This window comes from Haliotis rubra, unplaced genomic scaffold, assembly GCF_003918875.1.
Source record: "Haliotis rubra isolate DU_JTF1 unplaced genomic scaffold, ASM391887v1 Scf1117, whole genome shotgun sequence".
Classification (NCBI taxonomy): Eukaryota; Metazoa; Mollusca; class Gastropoda; order Lepetellida; family Haliotidae; genus Haliotis; species Haliotis rubra.
Window position 1 is genome coordinate 175,051 of NW_025765023.1, and position 13,942 is coordinate 188,992.

A 13,942-nucleotide genomic window follows, 5' to 3' on the forward strand; every position below is an offset into this window, starting at 1 on the left:
AGATATTCCCGCACCATGGTTGTTCAACGAATCACGTCAACAATTGAAAAAGAAAACGCCTGACCCACTGTCATCCGTCCAACGCATCCTGTCGCTGGCTATGGTTTCGATGATGTTATATCTCTTAGATGAGGGCACTACCCATGTTGATCCTCGCGGGTAATAAATTTTATTTATCATGATTAATAAAAGCGAGAAAAATGAAATCATTGTTCCGACGTTCGGTACTTTGTTCATGATTTCTTCTGCGATGAAAATGGATGTATTCTCAAGGGTACCATTGGTTATATACCGTGTAGTTAGGTGTCATTCATGTTTCAGCTTTAGATGGGTCGATGAATCATTTCAAATGAAAAATGAAATCAGTATTCGGAGGGAGCCAGGTTCACGAATAGTTTCAGATATGGATACCGAATATCTTTCCAAACTCCTAATAAATTACGAAATATTCTTTACGTCAAGTCACAAGAATAAAAATGCGAAATTTCTCAGTTCAATATCGTGTATGGCCGCCCCGCGCATTCACCACTGCCAAACACCGTCTCCTCATCGACTGCCTGATGCTTGTGAACACGTGGTTGGGGATTCTGCGCCATTACTCTTGCAAGGCAGCGCCAAGTTCCTGCAAATTCTGAGGTTGGTTCCTAAGACCACGAAGCCTTCTCCCAAGTGCATCCCAAACGTACCCTATTGGATTAAGGTCAGGGGACCTCGATGGCCAGTCCATGACGTTGATTCCAGCGTTTTGGAGGAAATTTCGCGTCAACATGGCGGTATGCGGCCGAGCATTATCATGCTGGAACTGTAGACCTGGGCCATGAGCCGCCATGAAAGGAACGAGTTCAGGGGTGAGCATCTGGTCGCGGTAAGCAGCAGCTGTGAGGTTTCCACGGATGACCAGAAGTCGGGAACGGCTGTTCCCACAGAAAGCACCCCACACCATGCAACTTCCGCCCCCGAATCTGTCGACTTCCTGTACACAACATTAGGCATACCATTCACGACGTCATCTCCAGACTCTATGCCTGCCGTCTGCGAATCTGAGGGTAAACCTGGATTCCTCGCTAAAGACGACTCGATTCCAGTCTCTCTGGGTCCATCGGAGGTGACGTTGGGCCCACAGCAGACGTTGACGTTGATGAAACGGCGTCAATATTGGCCCACGATATGGACGTCGAGAATGGAGATTGACAGCCCGCAACCGATTTCGAATGGTCTGTGAGGACAGTCGACCTCTAAACATCTCAGCCCTGGTTCGTGTAGCCGGCAGAAATCTGTCACGTAGGTGACGTAGGACGATTTGACGGTCTTCTGCTCGTGACGTCACACGTGGACGACCCGACCTTGGGCGATCAGAAGTGAGGCCAGTTTGTTGTAGACGACCTCGCAAGTCATACACAGTACGACGGCTGCATCCCATTGCTCTTGCGACGTCAATTACTGATCTTCCCGCTTGCAACATGCCAACGTCACGTTCACGTTGCACATTGGACAATCGTGGCATTTCAAGTACCGTTAGAACTGTGGTTTAAAAGTGTTTTTTCAATTCTTGAGGCCACTGCAAACACGTGCATGTGAAGAAAACTTCGATGCGAAAATCACGTGATCTACTGCACGTGCACAACCTGATTTGGCACTAACGTCATTTGCACGACGAATGGATGGGTTTGAGTGGGTTTTGCTAACGTTTTTTTACAGTCGAAAGATAGGGATCCTGTTTCGGATTCATAGATGTATCATCAGAGAAAAATTATTCATTATTTTTCAAATTACATTTTGTGAAGTTTCTTTTTTGACTTAGTATATATACCACACTCCATTGTTGCTTACAAAGCTGTGATATTTTATTTACTACTATCTGTTTTAGATATAATATAGTGCCTTGTGTCTCATAGGCCATATGGCCGGATGTTATATTTTATAGTTTATGTATGTTTTATATATAACATGTGACACAAAAATAAAAATAATCTCTTCTTCTTCTTCTGTTGAGAACCCGAAGTTGCGATTCTACAAGCGATGGCTCACATCAATGATCAGGGGGGGGGGGCGTATTACAATGTTTGAAAGTTAGTTGAGAAAGTTGTTCATTTCAGAGAAAAATTGTTATAAACGTTATCAGAGAATTTTATGCGAAAAATGTATTTTAAAACATTAAATATATTTCAAAACCGATACCGTTGTTTGTTTTTATTTTATTAAAAATTCTATCGATTCTATCGAAATCTATCGATTTTAGCTATACTACATAAATGTGCTGCATTGATGGAGCAAATGTATATTTTATAATATAGTAACGCTATTTTTCAGGACGTTATCATTTGCAGAAGCCCGAGGTCTTTTCAACTGCCCTCTTTCTTCGGGCAGTTAATGAAAGACCTCAGGCTTCTGCAAATGATAATGTCCAGCAAAATAGCATTACCCTTATTTTATTTTGGCATTATTATAGAGCATTGTGACCAATAATGCTGAGGCATTTTGTTGCTGGGGCTATTTGACTGGCACCCGTACTGCTTCTCTGTTTCATTTTCAACTTTCTGTACAGTTTTGCCAGAATGCTGGTGTTATTTAACTGATGGCTTTGTGTACTTCGTTTCGAGCGTCGGAAAGTTTGAACGTGGGATTGTTGCGACCCACATCAATTTTATGATACCCCAGTTACGTGCTGTTGAAATGAGATCGCAATGGTAAGGCGGTAAACGTAAAGTGTCATGGCTTTGAGATATTGATCTATCTTCTAGATTGGTGTTGTTTTGTTGCGCTTTATTGTGTCATAAAAAAAAAGTTTTGTTGTTTTTGATGGAAACGGAATATCTTGTTTTTTTCTGGCCATGTTACCACATCACTTTTCCTCTGTTGGATGTTGGAGCTTTTGCATCTGGATCCTGCACACTATGATATGGTGCGTTGTCCATAACAACAAACATTGTCTGAGGAAGTGTTGGTACCAGCTGTTTTTTCACTCAATTTATGAAAACTAGCTCCCCATTCACATAAGCATATACATTGCCAATTTGCATGTCAGATTCGTTTGTTTTGTTTGTTGTTTAGCGAGGCACTCAGCAATATTCCAACTATATGGCGGCCATCTGTAAACAATCGAGTCTGGACCAGACAATCCAGTGAGCAACATCATGAGTATCGTTCTAATTAGATGAAAAAAAGACACTTTCACTACTACATGTCATATAACATGCACTAAGGCACCGTTCATAAATGTGCTGCATTGATGGAGCAAATGTAAACATTAAGGTTCAAGTCAGTTCTGGACAGTGAAGCAGTGTCTCATTACATTTCATTTGTTAAAATTACAAATCATTGAATGATGCAATAGAAAGGTGAAACGTGTGTACACACGAATAACAAAAGGAAATGAAATGGTATTGAGCAATAACAGACTACAAATCATCCATTATCATCCTTGAACGGGCATTATCATCCATAAAAATAAAGTTAGGACCCGCTTGTTGTGCCAGAGGAATGATTGCAGGTAGGTTTACATCGGTCAGGGTGCATGTGTAAAGAGTCGAGCACATTCATGCCACACATTTTGCATGTTGTTCTGAGGGTGGTTGTGCTCGGGTGATGTTGTCAATATTAGAAGATAAATCAGTTTGACAGTCATTAAAGGTTATGTATTCTTTGAATATTTACCTTTCAGTAACATGTCGGCAAAAGTCGCTATCGAGATTGATAAAGATATTACACTGAAAATACTTGTAACTTATACTTTTGTTAGGAGTATAGATTAAAACAACAAAGGGAGCCGATGTTCACCTGTTAGATATCACGTGTTAGGTTACATGGACAGGTGATCGTGTCTTTCAGGATACGAAAATGTAATGGCTGCGTTTATTTCTATGTCTTAGTTTATTTCAGTACAACAATATAACAGAAATGTATTTAGGGAAATGCAGTGATGATTTAAATAAACATATATGTAAATGTAGCTGTTGTGTCAAATTATACTGGCAACTTTGAGATGACCCTGCCCATGCTTACTTCAAGCTCTCCAATGGCGAAGGTCGTTTTGCTGTCGGCTGGCTGGACAGTTGTAATTGAGCCAAAGCTCATTCAAACTTTATTTGCAGAATATGTATGAACAAGAAATCCAGAAACATTGCAAGACCAAAAGAGTTCCTGGAACATTTATTTTAAATGAAATGCCAAGTGTCACTGTCAAACATCATCAGTGGGTATCAGATGTCGGTTAACATTGATGGTCGAAAAAATCCTGTAACCAATGTAAACCTTCAAATCCCACTAATTCAAGGTTTGAAGATCAACGGTATGCTTGGCCATATATGGTACTGAGACCTCTCTCCACTGTCTGGCTTGATTTCACTGCAATCCCTCGTTTCTCGGCTGGTCAGATGAATGAGCAAATTTCTTCTCACATTCACTGTACCGAAAAGGCTTCAGTGTGACACATGTGCTCTTTCAAGTCATTTACATGCATAAAATTTCGCCGACAGTCCTGACACATATGTGGCTTGATTCCACTGTGATTCCTCAGATGGGCCTGCACAGCACAAGAGTGTGTAAATGTTTTGTCACACTGACGATTTTCACATGAAATCGATAGACCAACTCTGATAATTTGTCACATAATTTTTGGACACCCGAATAAAAAAGTTGTTTAACAAATAATAATTTTTCTCTATTTCTTACGAGGGATGTACACGTGCTGGTAGAACAGCCTGGTGTACGTGTGAAATTGAAATTTAGCTGCACACGCTTGTTGATTACCTGGCTGTTCCACCAGCAGGTGGTCCCCCCTCGTAACAAATACCTCATGTGTCTCTGCAAATGCGACGAGTGTAAATTCTTTCTCACTTTCGCCACACTGAAAAAGTTTCACACTACCATGACCTTTCTAATATGACTACTGCTTTCTACTGTGTGTCAACATGTGTCTCGTCAGGTTACTTGATTGTGTGAATTGTTTTCCACATTCAGTGCACTCATAAGGCTTGATTCCACTGTGAATCCTTGAATGAACGAGCAGGTTACTTGAATATCACAATGGAGTTATAAGGTCATCTTTGTCTGTAAGAGTGGTTCTTGACTTCTGTTTCTGGTGACATTGCTCCCGTGTTGCCTCTGAGAAACACCACGCGACTCTCGGTTTCAGTTGTGAGCAAGTCGGTTACAAATGCATGAAGTACTCATTTTACACAAATCGTTGTCCACATATCTTGTAACCTGTTATGAACAGGGTTTCGATGATCATACCCAGATCTCTTGACTAACACTGCCCTGAACTGGTATAAAGGTAGGTGAATCTTGTGCTGCATGATACTGTGGATTCTCTGGAATGTCTCACTAACCGATTTGTTTAAAGTGTTTTAGTGAGTGAGTGAGTTTAATTTTACGCCGCACTCAGCAATATGGCGGCAGTCTGTAAATAATCGAGTCTAGACCAGTGATCAAAAGTGAGAGCATCGATCTTGGCATATGGGATATAATGATCTTTGTCAACCAATTCAGCGAACGTGACCACCCGATCCCGTTAGTCGCCTCTTACAACAAGCATGGCTTACTAAAGATCAATTCTAACCTGGATCTTCACGGGTTGAAAGTGTTTTAAATCACAGATAGAGAATAATAATGTGATTGTGCATTCTGTATCCCTAACATTTAACTCTATGTAGGAGACAGCGAGGAGGTAAGGTTTACGTGAATACCCCCAACAATCCATTCGTCTATCTATGAGGGTACAGCACCAGCCTTTTACCAATATATGGTCTGTGGGTGGAGAGACAACTCAATAATGTGAGTGTCGGATTTAACCACCATTTGCGTTGATACAGGCGAGGTAGCGGCACAGCACTGAAGACATCAGGTAATGGAAAACAACCGAGGTATGTTGTTCCAAGTGTCAACGTATATTTGGTTCTAGTCTTTGATTCATTGATTTCAGATTTTGATTGGGTGGTGGGTTAGACTAATGGTTTAAGCGTCCGCTGGTCAGGCTAAAGACCCAGGTTCAATTCCCCATATGGGTACAATGTGTGAAGGCAATTTCTGGTGTCCCAAGTCGTGATATTGCTGGGGTATTGCTAAAAGCGACGTAAAACCATACTGATCATCATCAGATTTTGAGACATGTTATGACATGACATTATATTGCCACTGTAATCTGATGGGATAAGCTGTTGACCTTTCTTGGTATCTGGCAATCTTCCATCCTGCACTTGATGGCAAGACTATTACTTTCTACTGGAAACAGGTAGTGGTTGCAAATCATTGACCGCAAACTACAGATATTTCCTGGATCCGAGATGAATTGGTAAATGAGTATGGGTCCTTGATGTCTATGCTGATCCAGTTATCACTCTTGGGTGAAATCGACATACTGACCTCACTCACTGTAAATGTCGCCTTCAAAATTGAAACAATCAATTCATTTGTTTAACATTTATTTTCAGAAATAACATAGATCTGTTAACAAGGAAAGAACTACTAATATTAATACAACTTGAATAAAAGAATGACGAGCTTTGCTACAGAATGTAATTTGCAAAATAGTATTAAACGCCAGCAGACAAAGACTGATATATTTAGTTTTCAACTTCGATCTTCAATGGAACTGTATCTACTTTCACGTCGGTCATTTTGTATCCATGAGTGGATTTGTGCTGATGTATATCTGGCTTCCTGTTTAACGCTCGAGAGTAAACGAAATAATTTGACTTGTTGTCGCTTTGTGTTTTCCTTAAAGGAATAAATGAGGATGTAAATATATACGATGAAGAGGGATTTGACTGGGGCTTTTTGGTGATCTGTAGTATACACATAAACAGCTTGTTAACATAAACATCATAAGAATAGAACGTTATTGTTTGTTAAGATCTTGAATAAATGGTATCGATGCAGTTTATGGGTTATTGTCCTGAATACACTGGGTGCAGTCTACTTAGAACCATCGATTGCACAAGCTAATTTGAGCTGAGTGAGTGAGTGAGTATGTTTTTACACCGCTTTTAGCAATATTCCAGGCGGGGTACACCAGAAATCGGCCTCACACATTGTACCCATGTGGGGGTTCGAACATGTGTCTTTGTCGTGACGAGCGAATGCTTTTAAACCACAAGGCTACTCCATTGCCCCTAATCTGAGCTGAAACCAGAGGAGCCTTGTCAACAGGAAATCACTATCTTAAGTTCACCACATATTTCTCCAGAAGTTTTAACATGAAACAGATACTTCAGTTTCTCTGGTTCCTTCTTGTCAGTCCAGGTGGGTAACCTCTTGGCTAAATTCTTCTGTTTTGATTTTTTGGCCAATTTGAGAAGAAATTCTGTTTCATTTACACACAGAAATGGAGCAGCAAGAATGAAACAAGCAAGGCAAGGAAAATGTTTTCCCACATTCCTGACAAATATGCTCTTAGTACAAAATCTAAGAACTCAACAATTTCGTCTGATGTTTGGCTGACATATTTTAAACATCTATTAAATCCGGAACTTACTGATACATGTGAATTTGTAGAGACTGTTTCAAATTTCATAGAGACTCATACCTGTGACAACTGTATAAACTTTCCCTTTACCGACCAACTATTATCTGTTGTAACAGATAAGGATATATTTGATGCCATAGCAAATCTCAAACAAGGAAAAAGTCCAGGTGAAGATGGAATTCCTAATGGTTTTTTTGAAATGTCACAACCATATTTTACCCCATATCTCAACATATTCTTTAATAACATTTTTTATTTAGGCATATTTCCTGAAAACTTTAACATTGGAATGATTATACCGTTATTTAAATCTTGAAATGCAACAGACACCTGTAATTATAAAGGTATATCGCTTCTCAAGGTAACTGGAAAACTGTTCACTACCATTCTGGAGAAGAGACTACGCATCTGGATGGAAGTAAATCAACTTATATCTGAAGCACAGGCTGGCTTCAGACAAGATCATTCGACTATGGACAACATCTTTACCTTACAAGTTGTAGCCACAAAGTACTAAAGTATACCCAAGGGTCTATTTTACGCTTCATTCATCGACTTTAAAAAGTCTTTTGACTATGTTGATCGTAAAAAATTGTTATACTTATTATTGCAAAGAGGTTGTCATGGGAAAATGTATCATATACTCAAAAGTATGTTCTGTTAAAGCGTGTGAGAAACTTAATTCTTGTGAAACCGATTTGTTCCAAACAGCCAATGGTGTTAGACAGGGCTGTATGTTAAGCCCGATACTATTTATATTTTTTATAAATGAACTTGCAACTGAAATTTATGAAAATTGTCAACATGGTGTTTTTATATCACAAGATATTGAAGATTTGATGTTGTTATTATTCGCCGACGATATAGTATTATTTGCTAATAATTTTGTAAATTTACAGAGGCAGCTTAATGTTTTAGAAACGTTTTGCTCTAAATGGGGTTTTCAATAAATCTACAGAAATCTGATGTTGTAGTCTTTAGGAATGGAGGTGTTTTAAATTGTTTTGAGAAATGGTACTATTGTGGCAAACTCCTTAAAACTGTCTCCTACTATAAGTACTTGGGTATAATATTTTCCTCTATACTTATTTGGACGAAAGCATGTGGAAGTCTAGCTGCACAAGCAACGAAAGCTTGTATTCCTGTGTATAAACTATTCAATAGAAATAATGTTTTCATGTTTTTTCATATATATGGAATTAACAAAGTGTTGGTGATGCTAGAATTTTTATGCATCAGTTTAATGAAAGATTACAAGATGTCAGTGCACAAGACTGGCTTTCTATAGTGTCGTCATCAAAATACTTAGAGCATTACTCAAATGTGAAATCTTTACTTAACGTTGAACAAAATATTACATTTTTAGAAGATAAATCTTTAAGACATGCTTTTGTAAATTGAGAATAAATTTGCACAACTTCAAAGTTAATATGTTTCGAAAGAAAAAAGTGGATTTTCAAAATAGTATTTGTAACTACTGCAGTAAGGGTGTCATGGAGACCGAAGATCATGTTTTCTTTGTATGTGAATATTATAATGACTTACGTTTGCATTATATCACACAACTCACAAATGTATTCCATGGCTTAACTTTGCCAAATATACTCAATTGCAAAAATGAAACTGTTATTAAAATCACTTCTATGTATGTACAAAAAGTGTTTATGTCAAGAAAACCGTGACTAAAATGTTATTCTTAATTTCATTGTAACATGGGCCACATGGCCTACATTACCGAATAAAGTCTCTCTGTCTGTCTGACACATGTGGTTTGACTCCATTCTGTATTTTCGGATGGGCCTGTAGCACACACGAGTGTTAATGTGTCCTCACACTCACTAACCTGATCAGGTAGGATTCTACTTTGACTCCTAATGTCAGTTTACTTGATTGTGTAAACTCTTTCCCACATTCAGCATACTGATATGGCTTGATTCCACAGTGGCACCTCATGTGTCTCTGCAAATTCGACGAGAGTGTAAATTGTTTCTCACCTTCGCCGCTCAGAAGGGGCTTCACTCCACTGTGACCTTTCTACTATGACTACTATTTCCTGCTGTGAGTCAACATATGTCTCGTCAGGGTATATGATTTTGTGAACTGTTTCCCACATTCAGTACACTCATAAGGCTTGATTCCACTGTGAATCCTTGAATGAATGAGAAGGTCAGTTGAACTTGTAAACGTTTTCTCTCACCACACTGATAAGGCTTGATTCCACTGTGTGTAAACATGTGTCTCGTCAGGTTATTTGATTTTGTGAATCGTTTTCCACATTCAGTGCACTCATAAGGCTTGATTCCACTGTGAATCCGTGAATGAATGTGCAGGTCAGTTGAATTTGCAAACGTTTTTTTCACACTCACCACACGGATAAGGCTTGATTCCACTGTGTGTAAACATGTGTCTCGTCAGGCTACTTGACTGAGAGAATTGTTTCCCACATTCAGTGCACTCATAAGGCTTGATTCCACTGTGAAGCCTTGAATGAACGAGCAGGTTGCTTGAGCATGTAAACGTTTTCTCACACTCGCCACATTGATAAGGCTTGATTCCACTGTGTGTCAACATGTGTCTCGTCCGGGTACCTGACTGAGAGAATTGTTTCCCACATTCTGTACACTCATAAGGCTTGATTCCACTGTGAGTCCTTGAATGAACGAGCAGGTCAGCTGAATTTGTAAATGTTTTCCCACACGTATCACACTGACAAGGCTTGATTCCACTGTGAATCCTTGAATGAACGATCAGCTTACTTGAGCATGTAAACGTTTTCTCACACTCACCACACTTATAAGGCTTGATTCCACTGTGTGTAAACATGTGTCTCGTCAGGGTACTTGACTGAGAGAATTGTTTCCTACATTCAGCGCACTCATAAGACTTGATTCCACTGTGAAGCCTTGAATGAAGATGCAGGGCAGTTGAACTTGTAAACGATTTCTCACACTCTCCACACTGATAAGGCTTGATTCCACTGTGAATCCTTGAATGCATGATCAGGCTACTTGAAAATGTAAACATTTTTCCACACTCACCACACTGATAAGGCTTGATTCCCGTATGTGTCAACATGTGTTTCTTCTGGGAACTTGACCGAGAGAATTGTTTCCCACATTCGGCGCACTCATAAGGCTTGATTCCACTGTGAATCCTTGAATGAATGTGCAGGGCAGTTGAATTTGTAAACGATTTCTCACACTCTTCACACTGATAAGGCTTGATTGCACTGTGAATCTTTGAATGATTATGCAGGGCAGTTGAATTTATAAACGATTTCTCACATTCTCCACACTGATAAGGCTTGATTCCACTGTGAACCTTCAAATGTGCCCGCAGATCACTTCGTAGTTTATACCTTTTATCACACACACTGCACTCATAAGGCTTGACTGTACTGTGACTGGTCATGTGTTTTTTTAGGTGACTAGTTTGTCTAAATTCTTTTCCACATTCCGTACACTTATAAGGTTTCACTCCAGTGTGAATCCTCAAATGACTGTCCAGGTGACATAAACGTTGAAACACTTTCCCACATTCACCACACTTATGACGATCCCTTGATGGAACCTCACAGCCTTTGCTTTTCTCAGCATCATCTGTTACCAGCAAGAGTGTTCTCTCACAGTCAATGTTTCCACCTACATCAGTAACAGAATGTTTCTTGAGACCACCTGAGTCAGTAACAGGTTCTTGTTTCAGGTCCCCTATGTCTAGCAATTCTCTCTCACCTGTGTTTGCACCTGTATCAGTAACAGGTTCTTTTTTGACATCACTTGTTTCTAGCAATGCTCTCTCACAGTCTCTAACGTGTGTTTCAGTAACAGAGCCATGATTCTGTTGTTGAACTTGCACGTCCATCATCAGATTGTGGATGTTATGCTCTTCACTGAAAACATAGGAGTCACCATTTTCTTTATCATGTTCATGAAGTGAGTGAGTGAGTGACTTTAATTTTACGCTACTTCTAGCAATATTCCAGCAATATCATGGCAGGGGACACCAGAAATGGGCTTTACACATTGTACCCATGTGGGGAATCGAAACCCGGGTCTTTGGAATGACAAGCGAATGCTTTAACCACTTGGCTACCCCTACGCCCATCCAATAAAGGATCGATTTGCTTAAAGGCTTGGTACTACCCAGATTCTTACCAAGATCTTGAAGGGTGTGCACCTTTTGTTCCCATGCTAGTTCAGGTGATCAATGGACTTGGCTTTGCATACGTTTGTGAGATGGCAGCCATCAGTGGAAAAAGATATACTTTGACAAAAACTTGTTGTCATCACTATATCATAGTGATTCATAAACAAAATATGCTCATGATATAGTCTACTTTGGTTTTTGGAAATTGAATAAGTCACACTGTCATCATCATTACTTACACGAAAAAAAGGAGCTTTCCTTGATTGTAACACTGAGGTTTTATAAAAATAGGAGCAATAATGGCTTTAAGTTGATTTATGATACACTGTGATCTGAGGGAATCATATCAGTACACATTAAACTTAATCATTTGCATCACAATCGTTACAGGGTGATGTTTGACGGGAGAATATACAGAAGTAAGACATAAAACTACAAGAATTCAAAGTATGAACTATAGCCTCGGAGAAAGTCTGCTCAGATTGTCTTCTTGCAAAGTTTGGGACCAAACTGGAATGGGTGGTTCACTTCAGGCACCCTACTCTACTTGTGAAAATACACGAAGCAAAACATAAAACAGGTTAATGTTACTGTAACAGATATATAACTAAGACATTGTGTAAACATTATTTGGGGCAGTGGGTGAGTTTCACTCCGCTTTTAACAATATTCCAGCAATGTTATGACAGAAATGGGCTTCACACATTGTTCCCATGTGGGGAAGAGAACCCTGGCATTCAGACACACTGATTGAGTTTAGTTTTACGTCGCTTTTAGCAATATTCCAGCAATATCACGGCGGGGACACCAGAAATGGGCTTAACACATTGTGCCCATGTGGGGAATCGAACCCGGGTCTTCGGCGTGACGAGCCAACGCTTTAACCACTAGGCTACCCCACCGTCCCCCTGGCATTCAGCGTGACGGGCAAACGCTTTAACCACGAGTCATCTTCAAGTAAATCACGTATGTGCCACAATCTGTTCATATATAGACTTCTTTATACACTTAGCCTACGTTTGTAATTTTTTCTATCATTAATGTACAGCAAACACAATCAAATTTGCACAAGCAAAACTTCCTTCATAGAGAATACAGGCACGTGCGTGTATGCAAGCACACACACGCACGCACACACACTGTGCTACAATTTGACTTCTCATGTCACATTTGAAATAGTTTGAACATAAATTAAGCTTATGTTTTAATTGTCAACAACAAAAGTAGAAAGGCAAGAGAGCCTTCCAAATGGCCACTCCCCAAACTGTGTCATCCAATAAAAACCCAGCAAAATAACAGAATGCTCAGTTATGGTTACTGTTATTTCCTTAGCAAGTATAAGTTGCAAATGAAATATTGCAATAGTGGAATATATATTCCTGGGAAATGATAGCTTCAGATACAATTTTTCCAATCATTGAACCCAAGTTTTCTAACTCATCTCAATGGGTATTCCTCAACTGAATTGCATTTAGATCTTGCTATAGAAGGCTCCGTTTATGAGAAAATACACACAGTAATCTTAATCTCTACAAATAAAAAAAAAAAACACCCAACAGAAGAGGAAATACAACATGTACGGTAATCATCATATCCAGTGATGTTTTGATTGCCAAGTTTACATCTTCATGACCATGTTTGTTATCTCCAGCTTGTTCCCCTGAAACAATACAAGGCAGATTTCTCCTGCTCGTAATAACCAAGGCTTCATTCCACTTTATCGCACCAACACAAACACAGTTAAAACCATTGTCTATAAGTGTGGTTCTCGACTTCTGTTTCCGGTGACATTGCTTCCGTGTTGCCTCTGAGAAACACCACGTGATTCTCTGTTTCAGTTGTGAGCAATTCAGTTCTTGGAGAACAGGTGATATGTGGGTGAGCATTTGACACCGTGGGATGACCAACTCGTGTTATTCCGGGACAAGTCTAGCAGGTCACGGAAATTAGCGAGTGGTGACGAGAGCTTGGCATGAGAGTGACAGTTGCATTTTGTACATGTTGAATGTTCTGTAGTACACTAATGCAAGTCTAATTTTGAAGTTACAAATGCATGAAGTACTCATTTTACACAAATCGGTATCCACATATCTTGTCACCTGTTATTAACAAGGTTTCAACTGAATGTTGAATCAATGATCATACCCAGATCTCTTGACTAACACTGCCCTGAACTGGTATACTAGGTAGGTGAATCTTGTGCTGCATGATACTGTGGATTCTCTGGAATGTCTCATTAACCGATTTTGTTAAGAGTGTTTAAGTGAGTGAGTGAGTTTAGTTTAACGCCGCACTCAGCAATATGGCGGCGGTCTGTAAATAATCGAGTCT

The 13,942-nt window shown here is 39.5% G+C and overlaps 1 protein-coding gene across 1 annotated transcript in view; it reads right to left on the reverse strand.

Annotated features, from left to right (window-relative positions):
* Positions 1-9,658: 9,658 nt before the first annotated feature.
* Positions 9,659-13,942, reverse strand: part of LOC124289262 — a 79,520-nt gene continuing 75,236 nt past the window's right edge. The window contains exon 17 of the mRNA XM_046725873.1: positions 9,659-11,354. Coding sequence (XP_046581829.1) covers positions 9,797-11,354 — 1,558 coding nt within the window. The 3' untranslated portion in view covers positions 9,659-9,796. The remainder of the gene's footprint in view (positions 11,355-13,942) is intronic.